Consider the following 20,669-nt stretch of genomic DNA (forward strand, 5'->3'; position numbering starts at 1 on the left):
CATGGCATTGGTTTATAAATATGTTTCCTTACATTTTAAATGAATATTTGTTTTGTTGAATAAAAAATATAGTTTTAATTATAAAATAAAATACATACCCATATTGGTAGCTAGATAAATTTCTATAACTATTTCTCATAGTTTGTCCTTCTTTCTTATATCCAATGTGAAGATTAAACTTTGTCAAAACTCCGATCGTAGTGTAAAATATAGAACTTGAAGGTCCGAATTGCAATAATCAACAACTTTCTAGCTCCGTGTTTGTCACTTCCGAGTTACGTCAACGGGAATCTGATCCTCAGCCGCACGCGGCGAATCCTCGGTTAAGGAAAATAGAAAAATCAGCCTACGCGCCACCGCACAATTGCCTAAACATTAAGCAGGAATCGCGCCCTTTTCCATTACAATATAGATACGAGTTGAGAAAGTAGTTATAGAGAGAAATTAAAACCCCTATTGAGTTTTGAGATTAAGGAAGCAATCAATGGAGGTGGACGCGAATTCGCAAGCTCAAGTCGTTCCGAGAGATCGGAGACCTGATGCTCTTGGAGGTTTCCATGTCCTTCCGGATGAAATCGTTTGTTCGATACTGACTTTGCTCTCACCTCGTGATGTCGCTCGTCTTGCTTGTGCTAGCAGGTTGTTAAATTTCTCGTACTTTGTTTTCTTCCAAATTCGAAATTCCGGTGTATATTATGTTTATAGAAGTAAGAAAAGGTTACTAATTTGGGAGAGTTCCGAGGATGATCATACTTATGGGCTTGATTAGGATTAGAATGAATGAATGCTTATTGTGATCTTCAAACTATAGGCAATTCGCTAGTGTGATTTACGTATTCCTTTCAAGTTTTCCATACGTTGACAAAAACTGAAATTAGATCTATCAAAGATCTTACTGCATACTTTTTAAAGTTTTATAGCAATGTTTACAAAGTGGTTCTCTTGTCACAATCTTGCTAAGTTCATAGAGTAAGAATTAATTGAATGAGATTAAATCTGTTTAACTGGGGTTATGATTTGCAGTGTGATGTATATCCTCTGCAATGAAGAACCTTTGTGGATGAACTTATGCCTTAATAATGAAAATCGTGAGCTTCAGTACAAAGGATCCTGGAAGAGGACAACACTGCATAGGTATGCTTTCAGAATTTCCTTTTGCTTTAATTCAATTTATATGATATTAATAACACGCCTGATATGAACTGCAGACTGCAAGTTCTGAGTAAATGTGATGATGACCCTTACAGAAAACCACTACACTTTGATGGTATTCAATTCTATCACATATCATAGTTTTCAATTCTACACTTTGGTTGCTTTACTAAATGTTACATCACTTCTATTTACAGGATTTAACTCTTTATTCCTGTATAAGCGATTATATCGTTGCTATACTCAGTTAAATGGGTTTGCTTTTGATCAAGGAAATGTTGAAAGAAAGACAGACATTCAACTAGATGAGTTCCTTCAACAATATGATGCACATAAACCTGTAAGTCATTCATTTAATTCAAAAAGTTATCTGAACTTGTATTTTTATATTATTTGATTCAGAAAGTTATGTTATCTTGCTCCATGTAGGTTCTAATTTCTGGATTGGCTGATACTTGGGCTGCAAGAAAAACCTGGACTCCTGAACAGCTACTACTCAAATATGGAACTACACCTTTCAGAATTTCTCAAAGAAGTGCTAAAAAACTATCCATGAAGTTTGAGGATTATGTGTCCTACATGCAAGAACAACATGATGAGGATCCCCTATACATTTTTGATGACAATGTACATTTTCTTACTCTCATTTCTTTCTCCACCTCCCCATTTTCTATTGATAGTTTATAAGAAATATGACTTTGTAATTGCAGTTTGGAGAAGTTGCACCAGATTTATTAAAAGATTACAATGTGCCAAATCTATTCCCAGATGACTATTTTGATGTATTAGCTAATGATCAGAGACCACCTTTTAGATGGCTTATCATTGGACCAGAGAGATCTGGTGCATCTTGGCATGTTGATCCTGCTCTTACCAGTGCTTGGAATACTCTTTTGTGTGGGCGTAAAAGGTAATTTTTATAAAATTTCAAGAAAATTGTATTCTTTTATCATGCTTTGATTTATTCCTTTATTTAGTATGCTTATTTTGGTTCTTAGATTCTTAGTATACTTCAATAACATAATGTTAAATGAATATTAAAAGTTGAAGAAAATTGTAAAAGGTAGATTTTTATAAAGTTTGAAGAAAATTGTATTATTTTATCACGCTTTGGTATATTCCTTTGTTTAGTATGCTTATAAGTTGTTTTGGTGCTTAGATTCATAGTATACTTCAATAACATAATGTTAAATGAATATTAAAATTAGCTTTGGACTACTTTTTGTGAAAGAGTAATGCTAAAACAACATGTGAAGGACTTCTTGTTTTTGCCATGAAGTATTTTTCAATACTTCTTATGCACTAAATTTTGTACATTACTAGAAATTTTGAAGTATATGTTACCTTTATTTGAATAGGTGGGCCCTGTATCCTCCTGGAAGAGTACCTTTAGGTGTAACAGTACATGTAAATGATGAAGATGGTGATGTTGACATTGAAACTCCATCATCATTGCAGGTAATATTGTGTATAAAATATAAATGATAAAGAATGTTGATGTTAACTTTGAAAAACCTACCCAAATATAGTACTCATACTTCTACTTTTTTGAAAAATCTACCCAATCATAGCAGTGTAAATTGCTTTGTATTTGGATGACATTGCTATAATTAGGCAGATTCTTGGGTTAATCTCATAAAAGAAGTTATATTTTTTCATTTACTCCGAAAAAACACTCAACTTTGCCTTTTTATTCCAAAAAAACCCCTCTACCTTCTAAATGTTTCCAAATAAATCCTCAACGTTTTGAGTAAATTACTGAAATCGTCCGTATGGTTTGGTCAAAATTGCACGTTTGGTCCCTAACTTTTTTTTTACACTTGGATCGTCCCTGTGGTTTCATTTTGTTGCGTTTTTCATCCCTTGCATATATAAAGTTAGGGACCAAACGTGCAATTTTGACCAAACCATAGGGACGAAAAACGCAACAAAATCAAACCACAGGGACAATCCAAGTGTAAAAAAAAAGTTAGGGACCAAACGTGTAATTTTGACCAAACCATAGGGACGATTTCAGTAACTTACTCCAACTTTTTTAGTTTTTCATAAAAAAAACCCTCACATTTTACAACTTTTTTTGCGAAATCTCCAACAAAGTCCCAATACTTTGGGTCAGTTTATAGTTTAATCCCAACATTTATTTTTTAAACAGAAAAATCCCGATTATCAAATTTTACACGATAATCTGTCATTTTCTATTGCAAAAAAAAAAATAACGACTGTTTTGTTAACATAAGCAAAATATAAAATAATCAGGACTTTTCTGTTCAAAAAATAAATGTTGGGATTAAACCGTAAACTAAACCAAAATATTAGGACTTTATCGGAAATTTCCCACTTCTTTTTGAAAAAAAATGACTAAAAGGACCAGATCAGAAAAACTGAAAAAACACAAGGTCTTTTTCATTAAAAAAAAAACAAAATATAAGGTCTTTTATGAGATTAACCCTAGATTTTTCAAAGTACAATGTTGTAGTAGGAAGAAATGAAAGTATATATATATATATATATATATATATATATATATATATATATATATATTATATAATTAACAAACCAACAAAAGTATGTTGGCATTTTCTTATGACATGTCATCTTTTATTTATTTTTTTTCTCAGTGGTGGTTGGACTTCTACCCACTTCTTGCTGATGAAGATAAGCCAATAGAATGTACACAACTACCTGGTGAAACTATTTATGTTCCAACTGGGTGGTGGCATTGTGTTCTAAACCTTGAAACCACAATTGCTGTGACACAAAATTATGTAAACTCAAAAAATTTTGAATTTGTATGTCTGGATATGGCCCCTGGGTATCAACATAAAGGTGTTTGTCGTGCTGGATTGCTCGCCCTTACTGAAGGGCATAATGGGGAATTCTCATCCATGGATGACAATGACAGTGAAAATGAAGTTTCTAGAAAGGAAAAAAGAGTGAAAATTGATGACCACATGGAGGAGTTTTGTTATGATATAAATTTTCTTACCATGTTTTTGGATAAAGATAGAGACCATTATAATTCGTTATGGAGTACAAGTAATTGTATTGGACAAAGGGAATTGAGAGATTGGTTATGGAAGCTTTGGATTGGGAAACCTGGATTAAGAGACTTAATATGGAAGGTAGTTACTTTTTTTTTTCTTACCCTTTTTTGTTTACTTAATCCTTTTTTTTTTTTTAATTTACATGATGTGGTTGAATTTTAGGGAGCTTGTATTGCGTTACATGCTAATAAATGGTCAAATTGCATGGAAGAATTATGTGCCTTTCATAATATTTCTTTGCCTGTAGATGAAGAGAAGTTTCCAGTTGGCACTGGTAGCAATCCTGTAAGTTCATTTTCCAATAATTAAAAATCTTGTAAGTGATTATAATATGAAATTTTAAAGTGATACAATTTGTATTTCCAATAGGTTTATCTTGTAGGAGACAATGTTGTCAAGATTTTTGTGGAGGATGGTTTAGAAGCTAGTCTTCATGCATTAGGAACAGAGGTATTATTATTATTATTAATTATTATTAAATCACTAATCTCTTATCTCTTTACCTTTATATACTAACTGAAACAATTCTTATGTAATTTGTTTTGCATCTCTATGCAGCTTGAGTTCTACAGTATAATGCAGAGATCGGATTCCACTTTGAAACATCATGTTCCTAATATTTTAGCAAGTGGGATAGTTTTTATTGAGGATGGAAAATATAAAATTGTGCCATGGGATGGAAAAGGTGTACCTGATGTAATTACTAAAAATAGTACAATTCAAGAAATATTTTCTGATGTTGAGTACCCTTTTGGCATCTGGAGCAAAAAGCTATTTGAGTATAGGAAAGCTGATATGACTTTGGACGAATTGGTCATTTCTGGTGGACAAACAAACATTTGGCCCTACATTATTACTAAACGATGCAAAGGGAAAATATTTGCTGACTTGTAAGTACCCTTTTGCTCCATTAATGACAGATTAGATAATCGGGACTTTTCTGTTCAAAAAAATAAAGAGTAAATTACACGAATGGTCCCTATGGTTTGGGGTAATTTGCATGTTTGGTCCCTAACTTATTTTTTTAACTCGGAAGGTCCCTACAGTTTGTTTTTGTTGCACGCTTGGTCTGTCTTACCTAAAAAGACTATTTTGCCCTTGATTTTTTAATTTATTTAAATAAGGTGGGATAGGTAAGTTAAGGTAATGTGAGGTGGAAGTGTGGTTGGGGTGTTTATTTAAATAAATTAAAAAATCAAGGGCAAAATAGTCTTTTTATGTAAGACAGGGACCAAGCACGCAACAAAAACAAACAGTAGGGACCTTCCGAGTTAAAAAAATAAGTTAGAGACCAAACGTGCAAATTACCCCAAACCATAGGGACCATTCGTGTAATTTACTCAAAAATAAATGTGGGATTAAACCGGAAACTGGCCCAAAAAATATTGGGACTTTATTGGAGATTTCCTTTTTTTTTATAAGAATGTAAGGCTAAAATGGAGATTTAGATTGTTTATTTAGTCTAGGAACTCGTTCATAATCTCACATTTGTGCAAAAGACATAAATACCCTCCTCATCCACATTATCGAAAATAGTTTAGGTTTTTATTCATTTGAATGGATAGATTCAAAATTGTTGATTAATATACTTTTCTAATTTTTCAGAAGAGATACACTCTCATATAAGGAGGTTTCAAATCTAGCTTCCTTTTTAGGGAGGCAATTGCATCATCTCCATGTTTTACCTGTTACTCCTCTGAATGTTTCAGCATATTTACAAATGGGAAAGGAATTAGGGTTCAACCATGAGAATGATTTTAATGAAAAAATAAATCTCCCAAAATCATCAAAGGTTTTCTTCACAATTCTCAATAGGAAAAAAAAAGACGTATCAAGTCGTTTGACTAAGTGGTAAGTTGCTTCAACTTATATCATTCATTTGTTTATATCATTTCATTTCTTGCATATAATAATACAGGGGTTATCCAATTCCAAGTGCACTAATTGAGAAAGTTAATGAATATCTCCCAAATGACTTTGTAGAGTTGCATAGTTTGTTCAAGGTTAGTAGTGTAGTGTCCAACTAGCTTCATTGTTCATATTGTTAATGTGAATATACTTTTTTCTTAGAGTAAATTACACGAATGGTCCCTATGGTTTGGGTAATTTGCACGTTTGGTCCCTAACTTATTTTTTTAACTCGGAAAGTCCCTACTGTTTGTTTTTGTTACGCGCTTGGTCCCTACTGTTTGTTTTTGTTACGCGTTTGGTCCCTGTCTTACCTAAAAAGACTAGTATTTAAATAGGGAAAAATTGTGGGGTAGGTAAGGTAAGGTGAGGGGGTGGGGTTGGAGGTGTGTTTATTTAAATAAATTAAAAAATCAAGGGTAAAATAGTTTTTTTTAGGTAAGACAGGGACCAAGCGCGTAAAAAAAACAAACAGTGGGACCTTCCGAGTTAAAAAAATAAGTTATGGACCAAAAGCGCAAATTACCCTAAACCATAAGGACCATTCATGTAATTTACTCTTTTTCTTATTAAGAGTTTGTGTTTTAGGATAAAAATGGTTTGTTTCAAGTGAGGAATTCTTGCTCTTGGATACACACGGATATAATGGATGACAATATTCACTTGGAGTGTTGTGGTGTTGTGAATGGGTCAAATAATGACAAGGAAATATCATCATGGCTTCCAAGCTATATTTATGATTTCAGCAATATGTCTCTAGGTAACAAGGGCATTCTCGTCTTTTTTACATAAACATAAACGGGTTTCAAATTTACTTTTTTTTTTTTTCAGGTGATCCAATATTGGATTTGATCCCGATTCACTTAGATATATTTCGTGGAGATTTACAGCTCCTGAATTTGCTTCTTGAAAGCTATGGACTTCCTTTTGGGAAAAGAAATTCATGGGATAATGGAAGTGTAGTCAGAAGAATATCGTACCTAACAATGTAAGTCATTATAATTATATATAATATTTGATTATTGAATATATATATAAATAAATTGTTGAAAATGGTGTTAATTTTTGCACAGGTGCTATTGTATAATACATGAGGAGAATATATTAGGGGCGATTTTTGGTATGTGTAAAGAATTGAGGAGCGCAAAATCATGGGAGGAAGTTGAGGAAACTGTGTGGGGTGCTTTGAATAACTACTTTTAGCTATAACATATTTTATTTTTGTATTATTTTTGTAACATTTTTGAAATAAAGTAATTTACCAAAATTACAATATTTTTATTCGGTTTGCTATATTTTATACCTGGATAGTTTTGATGAAATAACAGTATGTTTTGCTTTGATTGAATGGATCATTTATAGTAATGTGATTTCCTTTATTTGCTTTTATTTTTATTTTATCCGGTGTAGTTTCTTTGAAAGAGCAAAAAAATTGTAATATAACCGATTCTTAATTATGTAATTCTTAATGTTTGATTTTTTATTTTTTTTTTATTTTAAATTTAATGTTTTTATTATTATTATAAAATTATTTTAGTTTTGATAAACTTTATAATAGTTAGTTTTCATTAGTTCTATACCAAAAATTCTTTAATTATAACTATATATTCTTATTTCCATATAATATAATAAGATGTTACATGCAAGAAATAGACAATTTATTTTAACATCCAACTTTATCTTTTTTCAGTTATAACAACCTACTTTCAATTTTATTTTATTTTTGCAAAAATATATTGCACAAGTAAAATTTGTCCATATGCCCATGAATGACAAAATTTGGGTATGCAAAGTAGAATGACAAATTATAAAGAACTGAAAGTAGGGTGCTATAAAGTGAGGCTTTTCAAACCAAAACATATGGCTGAAAATCAAAGCTCTTACTATTTAGAGTAAATTACGCGAATGGTCCCTGTGGTTTAGTATAAATTGCACGCTTAGTCCCTAACTTATTTTTCTAACTCGGACTGTCCTCAAGTTTTTATTATGTAACGCGCCTAGTCCCTATTCTAACAATCCGTCAATTGTTTCCGTTAGACACCCCACGTGCCTTGCACGTTGGGGGTATAATAGTCATTTAACATTTCCAACATTCTACCGCCAAGAAATAAAAGACGTATCGCTTATCAGCGTGAATCAGACACAAGCCTTCACAGACAAAACCTTTGAAAACCCTTGAAAACCCTTGATCGAAAGAACCCTACATTTGAGGACGACGATGACGCCTTGGAGGATACGTGCTACCATGGACGAGATTGACGTTGCTCGTAGATATGGTAAGTGTTTACTCCCTCGATCAGTTAGTAACTTAAACAGAAAAATGTGACTAATGTATCTTCCCCTGAATCTACAGCCGGACATCCAACGATATTCTCTGTCCGATTACACCATGGCGGACAGTTTACACAGTTCCCTGGAAGAAAGTACATCAAAGGCAAGCAAAATTATGTTGATTTACTAGACATTGACACCTTTTCCATTCACGACATTGACGAGATGATGGAGGAACTTGGGCATATTGATTCAGACCAGACACTGCTCTACTATCATTTCCTGAGACCATTTGGCGATTTGGATTTTGGGTTATTTGCTTTGGGTTCTGATCAGGATGTTCACCATCTGGGTACGTATGTTGCTAACCATAAGCTAATAGACATATATATTGAGCATGGGAAAACAAATTTACATACTTATTCTATGTCCCCCAACCCTAGTAAGGTTAAAATTGTTGAAATTAAAGAGCCACCAACTTGCTCCAAAAGGTTGTTCTTGGAGTGGCATGACTCTCCAATTGAGCATGAGTGTTCCAGACCTAACAGAAGTTGAGAATGATAGTCACTTGGACAAAGAACCTTCTGTGGTCGACCATATTGATTTTGAAATGAATTTAGAGAATGAGGATGATGATGATGGTAGTGGACACAACAATGGCAGTGGAAGTGATGAGTTTGATGATGATAGTGAGAGTCAAGATAGTGATTTTTTTATTGATGAGGACAATCTCATACACGATGTTGATGTGGATATGAAAGATTTCCATATGAACATTGACAAGGATGTAGAATGGGTTGGAGGTTCTTCTGAAAGTAATGTACCTGAAGATACACAGCAAGGTGACTTGGAAGTGATCAACACAGAGGTTTTGTTGTCTGGGTCTTCATCAGATGAGGAAAATGATGGTAAGCGAAGGAAAACTATTAGGGCCATACAGAGGGCTTATGAAAATGATGCAGCTTTGGTTAGTGAGCCCTTCTACATTTTTCAAACTTTCAGTTCATCTAAGGCCTTTAAGACACAAGTGAAACTACATTCCATAAGGACAAGAAGGGAAATACAATTAGAGAAAAATGATAAGAATAGGGTTAGGTTTGTGTGTAAGGGCACTATACCAAATCTTGCTACTAATGAAGAAGAGAAGTGCCCATGGGTTATCTATTGTAGTAAGTGGAAGCGTGACATAGATTGGATGGTTAAGACATACACGAAAGAGCATCGATGTCTACAAACAAGGAAAGTCAAAGCATGTGACTATAAGTTCCTTTCAGAGCATATAGTACAAATTATTGAGACAAACCCAAAGATTCCTATTAGGGCTTTACGAGAGCAACTCCAGCGTGAGTACCAGATGGACATTTCGCATATGAAAGCTTTTAGGGCAAAGCAGGAAGCTTTAAAGCATGTTCAAGGAGATTATGCCAGCCAATACAGGTTGTTGAGGGATTATGTTTTAGAGGTACATGCACGTAACCCAGATACTACGGTTAAAATTGATGTTGAAAGTGAAGTGAATCCAACTGTTGAGACAAGAACATTCAGACGTATCTATGTTTGCATTGGAGCTTTGAAGCGAGGTTTTGCAGCGGGAAGAAGGGACTTTCTTGGACTTGATGGAGCCTTCGTGAAAGGTCCATATCCAGGCCAAGTCTTGTCTGCTGTGGTAAGATCTTCTTATTTCTTTTTGTATTATATGTTCTTTATTGAAAGTAGTGTTAACTAACCAATGTTTTCTGGTAATGTATGTTTCTTATCAAAGGCATTGGATGGTAATAATGGGATATATCCTTTAGCCTACGCTATGGTTGAATCAGAAACATTGAATTCTTGGACTTAGTTTTTAAGTAATTTGGGTGATGACTTAGGTTTGGGAACAAATTCCAATTTCACGTTTATGAGTGATAGGCAAAAGGTATTCGAACCTATCCAAACTAGGTTTTATAGTTTTATAATATTGATGCAGTTTTACTAACATACAAACATGTTACTATTGCTAGGGTTTGTTGCCTGCGATTGCAACACTATTTCCATGTGCAGAGCATCGCTATTGTCTTCGTCACATACACGACAACATGAAAAAGAACTGGAGGGGACAGGAGTTCAAGGATCTTCTTTGGGAATGTGCCACGACCTCTAATGTACAACAGTTTCATCTAGCAATGGAAAAATTGAAGAAGCTTAACAATGATGCTTACGAGTGGTTGAAACAAATACCTCCTCAAAGTTGGGCTCGCTCCCACTTTACTGGTATAATGACCTTCGATCTCTACTTAATAATTTTAAAAGAAGGTATATTGAATAATGACATAGAACTTGTTTATGTTCAGGGAGAGCACATTGTGATGCTCTGACTAATAACCTGTGTGAAGCATTTAACAGCAAGATAGAAGAAGGTCGTGATGCACCAATCATTAACTGCATTGAGTTCATTAGAGAGTACATTATGAAGAAGATAGTCAAAGTTGACAAGGAAATTCAGAAAGTTGTAGGTCCTTTGACTCCTACAACTACAACAATATTGGATAAGATAAAGAGTAAGGCAGAACAGTATATTGCAACATTTTGTGGTGCTGGAAAATATCAAGTTGCTGGACCATGGCAAGATCAGTGTATTGTGGATGTAGGTCAACAAAGTTGCACGTGCAAAAGGTGGGAATTAACAGGAATTCCGTACAAACATGGTGTGGCTGCTATTTGGGACATGGGGAGGAATAACAAAGATGTGGGAATCCCGGAATCATTTGTGCATCCATGTTACTGGTTATCAAGCTGGAAAGAAATGTATTCTTTTAAGGTTAGTCCAATCAATGGAAGGTCCATGTGGGAGAAGTCAGTTATACCAACAACTCTGTTGCCTCCAAAACATCGTGTTCCCATAGGAAGACCAAAGAAGAAGAGAACAATATCAATTGTGGAAAAGGAGGACTTTGTTAGAGGAAACACAGCATCGAGGGCCCATAGATCAGTAACATGTACGAAGTGTAACAATGTTGGTCACAATGTAAGAACCTGCAAAGGGCAAAGACCAATTGTTGGTGGGGGTGGTGGACAGTCACAAGTCAAAGGAAAAGGGAAAGGGAAGGCAACCACTTCATGGTTTGTAATAGGGCTAGTGTTTTGTTACTTTAAATATGAATGTATTGTGTTATGTTGCTACTTGTAATAGGGCTAATATTTTGGTACATTATTTATGAATAGTTTGTAATAGGGCTAGTATTTTGCTACTTGTTTTAGCCAATATGTTGGCACTTTTGAATGAACTAGTTTGTGACAGCTAATCCTCATTGCCCTGTAAACTAATGTAATAGTTTGGTACTAATTAATGGAATGTTTTCTTTTTATGATGCACCATTGCTACTTGTTTTGGTCAATATGCTGCTTATACATCACTTTAAAACATAATCAATACAGCACAATACCATTTTCATTGATCTTAAAAATCTTAACCATTTGCATTACAATACTTAGATAACTTAACCATTACAGAAGAGGATACCATCACATTCACTACTACAACCTAACCATTACAGAAGACTCATCCCCACCTTACAACTTGTAAATAAGTATCACCAAGAACAATACCAACTAATAAATAAACATATTTTCAAGAATAGATTTTCATTTTTCAACTTCTTGTTCAACCTCACAAGCCAGGAGATTGTCACTCTGTCACCATGATCCTTTTCATCATCATCTACCCAAGCAATAAATCCTTTACGTGGTTCTTGTCAAATTCAAAAGCCACGATTACAATACCCACAATCGCATACAGTGATATCCCCATCTAGGGTTATGATTACAAAATTCTCAACTATAACATACCTTAATTGGACATGCGTAAAAGGGTCTTCCTGGATTATTGCTAGTAGTTGAAGTTTGAATTACAGCAGCACGCCCACAATCGCATTTAACCATCCCTGATTTGAAGGAGAGAAGGTGTAACCGCTTCAACGGTGGAGAAATTGAAAGAAACTCAAAATTAGGGTCGATCCTGATGAAAAAGCGAGTATTTGAAGATCGTTGGAAATGTTAAATGACTATTATACCCCCAACGTGCAAGGCACGTGGGGTGTCTAACGGAAACAATTGACGGATTGTTAGAATAGGGACTAGGCGCGTTACATAATTAAAACTTGAGGACAGTCCGAGTTAGAAAAATAAGTTAGGGACCAAGCGTGCAATTTATACTAAACCACAGGGACCATTCGTGTAATTTACTCTACTATTTATTTACAGGAACCAAAACATATGCCCATGAATGCTACTACTTTTATAAACCTTTAGTTTTGTTTTGTTTATAAAATTCTCCAAATTTAACATCATTTTGGACTGAAAAATATATTATAATGATATTCTATTAATATTTTTAGTGAACATCAAGAGCGACCTAGTTACACACCCTGGAAAACGCCATTTAAACTTTAAACTGAAAATTAAGCTTTAGTAATCACTAATTATCATCAAATAACAAGTTTTTTATTATTTAATATTGGGCTTTTTAGTAGACAACAAGAAATCGGTGCTGAGATATCTCACTGACTTTACATGTACTATTACGTGTTAGGTTTAAATTTTATTTAATTTGAGCATTGCAAAATCAAAATCCCAAAAGCAAAAACATATAGTCCAAACAGCCTCACTTAACAATAATAACATCCAACAATAAAGTAGAGTTGAACATCAAAACAAAAATCCAAAAAACATCTGATCAAAATTATGACAAAAACATGTGATGAATCCAAAACAAGATAAAAACCTAAGCTGCAATAGATGGCTTAGATGCAGTAGAAAGCCTGGATCTCTTCTTAGCTAAACTCTCACTTCGCTTCTCCCTCTGCTCCTTCAATCGGCTTGCAAGAAGCTTCTGATACTCAGCAGCCTCCGACTTTGCCTTCGCAATTCTCTTCTTCTTATCAGCAATTCTCGCCCTCTTCCTTTGCAAAGTCAATGGAGTTACCAACCTTTGAATCTTTGGTGCTTTACTCACCTCCTTACCTATGTTCACATAATAATCCAATCAGTTCTTATAATACAAGCACTCTTTATTTTTTACTTTAATACAGAATAAACAACTTACCAGCTTTGTTGGTGAATGTTCTTCGGTATGTATTGACATACTTCCTAACATCATCCTCTTTTGAAAGGTTGAAAAGCTTGCGAATCTTTGACGCCCTTTTTGGACCTCTCATTCTTGGTTTCTCCACATCAGTCAAACCAGGAAGATCATTGTCACCCTTCTTCACAATCACCAAATTCAAAACCGAAAGGTCTTGGCTTACAATGCAACCACGCACTGACTTCCTCCTCCTCTCTCCATTTCTTCTTCCATAACCTCGGAAACATGGTGTGCCTAATACAAATAACATACTTTCATCCATTTGTTTTTTTATAAGTTTTGAAAACTTATTCTCGATTGAATAGGTAAGCTTACTTACCTCTGACCAATAGAAGGCGAACACGCCCTGGAGTCAAAACTCCTTGTTTCATTGGGAAACCTTGCTTGTCACAACCTCCCATGATTTTGAAGACGTACCCTTTGAATTCCTATTATATGTTTTAAATTTAAATCGAAAATGGATAAATAAATATAATGCATGTGAAGAAAGGTGGAAACAATGTAATTGTACTATGTACCTCTCCAAGGGCATCTCCATTAACTTCCTGTGAGATCCTCTTGTCATAGAATGCTCGACTAAACAATAGGAAAAAGAAAATTGAAATGTTTGAGAACTTTAAGGAAGAAATTGCTAACTCACTTCCTCATTTATTCATGTTTAGGTGTTTATCTTGTTCCTATATTATTGGACATAATAGTTTTGGTTTTATACATTTGGATCCTAAAATAATAAATATTACCAAAAATAACCACTAAGAAGTATCATGATTTAAGTTTAACAACTCATAATCAATAAACATGAAATCACCAAAATCCTCAAGGTTGATCAAAATGTGTATATCATGCTTTGAACAAAATCAGGTAAACAAGCAGCATAAATCTATTTGCATTTCAAAGTATTTTGAATTTGCGTCAAAATGTTATCACTGATTAAATAGACCAAAAACCTTAAAAAAAACATATTTAAACAAAATCATGCTTTTAATTCACAGAACGACTGATAAAAACTAGTAATGCCCTGATTTCTACGAAACCCTAATGTTATTCCAAGAAATCGCCATTAACAATTACCTCAGCTATAAATCCAGAACACGAAAACGTACATGAAACAACAATTAAACTTACAGTTTCTGATCATCGTCAATCTCGAGCTTCTTCTGGCACCCAGTGGTGGGATTGGCAATGTTGAACTACGAAAACGCAGATATAATTTCAGAATGTTTAAACTACCGGACACACAAATAAATTTCATTGTAAATTTTGAATAGAATTCAAACCTTCATCTTCAGTCAGATCCTTGAATCTGCGGCGGCGTTTAAACAGCAGCTAGGGTTTCCGCTCAGCAGTTCAAGGGGTTGTGGTTTTGTTACGTTTATATACAATGTTTTGGTGCTATTTTTACAAGTCGACCCCTTGTACTTTACAACAAGTTAAAGTCTTGATACCAATGTTCTACAAAACATAAGAGGCCCATTTGGTTTCACTTTTTTATGTTCTACCCCAGTTTTGAAAAAAAATAAATATTGTATGAAATGAAAACATCTCTTGTATGGAAGGATCCTACTTAAAAACACTCCATTTTCAAATTTCACCATGAACACAATCAAACCATCCTCGATTTTTAAATTCAAGCAAAATTATCCGAATAACAAATGACTAACATAAAATTGTAATAAAACAAAAACATAATAAATGTATCAAGCTATCTCGCTATATATATATTCCTTTATGATAATGATAATATTTCGATAAGTGGTTTTATAGGATCAAAGTATATATTTTTTTTAAATACAATATGACATCTTTAAATTCAGCTAAATATTGAAACGTCGTTTATACTTTTAAAACATATTTTTGCAATGAAAAGTCATATATATACTCAATCAAGCATCAAGCATTAATTGGCAAAGCACTAGCATAAGTCAAAACCCCAAAATCATCAAATAATATATATTTTATCAAAATTTGATAAACTAATTTTATAACCAAATTAGTAAGTGTGGTGTGGTGTTTAAGATAGATATGTAAAACTAAAGTACTTATGATCTTGAAATGTGTCGAAAATCTTGGTCGTGCCCAAGATCCTGGAAAGAAAATAAGGATATTCATAAAACTGTTTTATAATGTGTTTTATTTCGTAATGTAAATAAGTATATTTGAATTTTTGTGACAAAAATAGTGTTAAAATTGTCAAACAAGTGAATTTGTATAATAAATATCAAAATACTCAAAAAGGTGTAACGTCTTAAAAATAAGACCTAAAAATTTCATTTTTGATTTAATAAGAACATCTATTCAAACATTGTCATACAACCCCCAAAAGATCAAAGTATGTCATTACATCCAAAACATATCAGAGTAATCTCAAAATGCGGAAAAAAGGTGGTGTGTATTCTGCAATCATCTCGGGCCCTTCCCTTTCGATCCGGAAGTGTCTAAAACATAAAGTGAAAACCGTAAGCTCAAAGCTTAGTGAGTTCCCCAAACTACCTCATACCATACATAATAAATACATGTTGGGGCCTCGCCCGACATCGAGTCCAACTCGGCCTCAGGTCCCGCCCGACATCGAGCCCCGCTCGTATTACAGATTTGTCATTCATTAGGCCCCGCCTGACATCGAGCCCCGTCCGGTACACATAACAAACATATAAACATATAATCATGCTAACACATGCCATAACCACAACCAATATCATACAATACAGTCATCTGGTCTCGCCCGGCATCGAGCCTCGCTCGGTATACATACCAGCACAAAACACATGCAAGAGTCATGCAGACATCTAGCATCCTATCATAAATAATCATTGGCCAACATTGGTGCCTTCGACCCGCTAAGTACAGTGAGGAAACTCACCTCACACTGCCGAATCTCACAAATAAATCTTTGGCTGCTGACTCGTTAAAAATCCCCGCGCTATCAATCACAAAATAATCATCCCATCATTAATCGAATCCCGACCCACACTAAGAGTCCAAACTAGGGTAAAAGACCTTTTTACCCTTTCCCTAACTTGGCCCAATTCAATAGTCCAAAGGCCCAATTTCCATAATAATCACTCAAGGCCCAATATGGCCCAATTTTCCAAAGGCCCAAAATCCATAATAATCAGCTTGTACGCTAAGCGTACTCGCTTTAGGGGTTGTACGCGCGGCATACCAGCTTGTACGTCCAACGTACTCCCCCTCTTTGGCCAACTTTCTTATTCGGCTCTTAAACGGGTAAGACTTCACTCAAACACTAAGATCTGACTTCCTTAAGGTGGTTTATCACGTAAAGTTGCCAACTTTACGTGCATGCATGGCTTAATGAGGCTCTTGAAACTCAAAAGGACTTAATAAATGACTTAATGCATGCATGAGACCACCAATACCATAAAATTTGCATTTTTATGCCTAAGGAACCCTCAAAACGTCCAGATCTACAAGGTTTAGCTTCTAAAACGGCCTTAACTCATCAAGACCAACCAAAAGGAACCAAAAAGGACCATAACAAGTTAAAGAGTAGATCAAAGCAAAGAGTAGACAAGGTATGGACTTTATACCTCAAAAGTCACCAAAAGATAGAGCTAATTATGGATCTCTAAGCTCCCCTCCAAGGAATGAGTTAACTTCTTCTTCTATAACTTTAAAGAGCACAAAACCCACCAAAGATCAAAACCAAGGCTCAAGAGCACCACACAAAGCAAATGGATGAATTAGGGTTTTCAAGCGTAAGGAAGCTGAGTAAACATGTCCAAAAGAGGCTATCACATAGATTATATAGGGTGCAACACCCTAAAATTAGGGTTTCACTTAAACGCACGTACGCCCCGCGTACATAAGCTGTAACATCCATAAAAATCATGATAAATTTAAACTTTTAAAAACAACCAAAATTCATATATTGTTTACAAAATAAGTTTCAAAACGTTATCAACATCAGAGTCTCCCAAAATCACAAGTCAAAAACATGAGAATGTGTACGATCACGCCTTCACCTTCCCGCGGTCATCTGAAGTAGCTGAAACATGACCCAAAACTATAAGCGAATGCTTAGTGAGTTCCCCCAAAGTACCAATACACAAACAAATAACATATACAATAACAACATGTCGGGTCCACTCAAACATCGGGTTGGAATACCCCACGCCCCCCAACCATTGGGTTGGAATGTCGATACACTATGGGTCCAGTCAACCATCGGGTTGGAATGTCAATACACAACGGGTTTTGTCATCCTCGGGATGGAATACCCTCAGTCCCACTCAACCATCGGGTTGGAATTCCCCCGGTCTATTGGCTCACGCATAAAGCAGTAGAGCCTCAACCACCAACCAAATATGTACACATATACATAACATATAAACATATAATCAGTCAACAGACAATCAGACAGATCTTATAGATCACTAAGCATAACATCATCCTATATACCAAGATACAAATCTAACAGATCCCTACAACATACCAACATACGATAAACCAGGGTAACAATCCAATGGGTCGGCCTTGGTGCCTTCGACCCGAAAGCACAGTGAGGAAAACTCACCTCACAAACTGAATAGAAGCTGATGAGGTTCCGACTCCGAATCTCAGCTCTCTAACCGGCACTTATTCCCACCAATGACCAATTTCTATCAAAATCCCAAAATACCCAAAATATCCTCAAGGTCAAACTTGGTCAAAACAACTAGGTCAACCAAGTCAACTCAACCGAGTCAACTCGATCGAGTTAACTTAAGGTGCGTACGCGGGGAGTACTTCGAAGGTACGCTGTGCGTACACGCAACCTTGCAGTTGACCACCATCAGGGTTGTTGACCTCGTACGCAGGGCGTACTCCGAGTATGCGGGGCGTACTCCGAGTACGCGGGGCGTACCCTTGCAAGTCCAAAAATTCCATTAAGAGCTTAATGGCTTAAGCTCTTACGTCCAAACTTCAGATCCATGGCTAAAATACTCTTAGGAGTCATAAAATCTCCAACTTTATGACCTAGCATGTCCAATAAGTGCTGAACAGAAGGTCTTATTCCATTAAGACCTTCTAAATGATGCATGAAGCAAACCTAACCATTTGGAACCTATTTTTATAACTTAAGACCCCTCATGGGGCCTGAAAGGACAACTCAAAGATCAAGAACATGCCATATTCAAGATCTTTTGGTACCAAAAAGCTCCATAAAGACAACCAAAACTAGTATATGAGCTAGAGGGATAAAGTTGCAAAATGGTTGCAAAAGATGTAGAAATCCCAGATCCAAGTGTTCCACTCCTTCAAGATAAGCTTGGTTTCCTTCCTTCTTCTTCTTCTAAGGAACCAAAATACACACTCTAAGCTCCAAAATGATCCTTAAGGTGAAACTAGGGTTGCAAGGACGTATGAGAGGGATGAAGGCAGTTAGGGTGAAAGAAATGAAAACATAAGAGTGCTTAAATATGAGTCACACCCTAAAAATTAGGGTTTCCTTAACTGGAAAGTACGCCCAGCATACACTGATGTATGCCCAGTGTACACCACATACGCATGGCGTACTCCGAAGGCCTATAATTGCAACAATGCCATTAGGGCTCCTTTTGCACACTTTCTTGAACTTAAGGACCAAAATGCAACATAATAAAATTATAGGTTTAAAATTTGAAGTGCCTTTATCATCGGGATGTTACACAAGCGTACGCCCCACGTACGTGTCCGAAGGCGTGATCAAGCATCGGGCTAGTACGCTAAGCGTACCACCCTATACATGTCACACCCCCAAACCAGAACAGCGGAAACGTTCGGGGGCGGAGGACGTCATGTACAGTATCATAACAATGCACAATAGTAAAACAAGCAACAACATCCATTGCATTAATATAATAGTTAATACATGTGTGTTCTGTGTATAGTTGCAAGACACCAAAAATATATCAAAATAAAAGACGAGTCTTGAACATGCTCCGTCTTCTCAGACCTGGTCCAGTGTACCTGTCTACTGGTTCCCTGAGAATACAAGTTATTTTGAAAGAGAGTATCAACATTTAAGTTTGTGAGTTCATAAGTATTTAATGTCAAATGTTTGTGCTTGTTTAGTAAAACATTTGTATACTTCCCAAAAAATCCTATAGTTTCTTCTAAAAATGAAATGTAGTCTTCTACCCAAGACCCGACTGTCTAGTATGTTTGTTCTCTTGAAAAAAGTATGTTTGTACTTGAACTATTATAAAGTGTAAGTTTTTCCATATTTGTAAGGCCATCTTCACTAGAAAAATAGTATGCATTTCTTATGTGAGAATATCACTGTATGAATGTAATCGAAAATGAAGGTTTACAGTAGTATTTTGTAAAATAACCTACTGATGCATTAACTACCCTGTAACCAAATTGGTTAATTTAGGTTAAATGTGATTAGGTTATAACCATGCTTGATTGACTTAGTATAAAACACGACGTTCTTTAGGCGTCGATAATGATATGACATTCGTCACCCGTAGACCTGCAAGTCCCACTGTAGCTAGCAGCAAGGTGTGGGATAGTCAATCCCGTATAGATCTATACACAAACTCACGCTCTCCCTCCAGGAGACTGTGGTTACAAAACGTGACACAACAAGAATATTGCTATGCCAAGAAGTAGTATCTCACATTTTAGTTATCTTGTTCTTGTTATAGAAAGTAAGTTCCTTTTTGTTCTCGTAAATGAATAGTAATAATATGTATGTACTGACTCATGTATGTTTCTCTGATCTAGAAATAGTATGTAGTGATCCTCTAAACTATACCTATTATAGTTTACTAGTATGCTTGTTTGAACTGTTACTGATTTGCAGAAAAGACTCAATTGATCAACATAAGTAACTGAGTTAAGTATGTTCCTTAAAATGGCGTTTAATATTCATGTATGTATTCAATAAGTGTAACTATGATTTAGCTGACAGTCGGACTAGTGATCCTACCTGTGACAACCCGTAAATTTCTATCTTGTAAGTCAATCCAATCAACCAAAAGTCAGACTGGTTTCTATTGTCTTTTTGCCTTGTTAAGGGTCATTCTAAAGACTTCTAAGCCTACTACACTTAAGGATTGAGTGTTTTGAAGTATTAGCTCGAGATCAGAAGGTTGCACCCGAACCAGAAAATCCAACACATGAGGTTCACGGCCGTAAACCCTGTTCACGGCTATGAACACTCTTCTGGCCGTGAACCACCCTCCATA

General features: G+C 35.3%; 2 protein-coding genes across 2 annotated transcripts; one reads left to right on the forward strand and one right to left on the reverse strand.

Annotated features, from left to right (window-relative positions):
* The first annotated feature begins 243 nt into the window (after positions 1-243).
* On the forward strand, positions 244-7,452 carry LOC145136765 (putative glycosyltransferase). The gene is made up of 16 exons (XM_079070880.1): positions 244-639; positions 1,024-1,134; positions 1,209-1,267; positions 1,350-1,492; positions 1,582-1,779; positions 1,863-2,062; positions 2,511-2,610; positions 3,771-4,274; positions 4,359-4,481; positions 4,566-4,646; positions 4,755-5,086; positions 5,802-6,047; positions 6,115-6,199; positions 6,693-6,864; positions 6,936-7,092; positions 7,178-7,452. Exons 1-16 carry the CDS (start codon positions 485-487, stop codon positions 7,305-7,307), a joined length of 2,796 nt encoding a protein of 931 aa, XP_078927006.1. The 5' UTR covers positions 244-484; the 3' UTR covers positions 7,308-7,452.
* A 5,548-nt stretch (positions 7,453-13,000) lies between these two features.
* LOC145137499 (small ribosomal subunit protein eS6-like) lies at positions 13,001-14,886 on the reverse strand. The gene is made up of 6 exons (XM_079071627.1): positions 14,772-14,886; positions 14,620-14,684; positions 14,013-14,070; positions 13,814-13,922; positions 13,456-13,728; positions 13,001-13,373 (listed from the first exon to the last, which is right to left on the reverse strand). The coding sequence occupies exons 1-6, from the start codon at positions 14,775-14,777 to the stop codon at positions 13,135-13,137; spliced, it is 750 nt and encodes a 249-aa protein (XP_078927753.1). The 5' UTR covers positions 14,778-14,886; the 3' UTR covers positions 13,001-13,134.
* Between the last annotated feature and the right edge of the window lie 5,783 nt (positions 14,887-20,669).

Source organism: Lactuca virosa, chromosome 9 (genome assembly GCF_052849685.1).
Source record: "Lactuca virosa cultivar CGN04683 chromosome 9, Lactuca_virosa_CGN04683_v6, whole genome shotgun sequence".
NCBI lineage: Eukaryota > Viridiplantae > Streptophyta > Magnoliopsida > Asterales > Asteraceae > Lactuca > Lactuca virosa.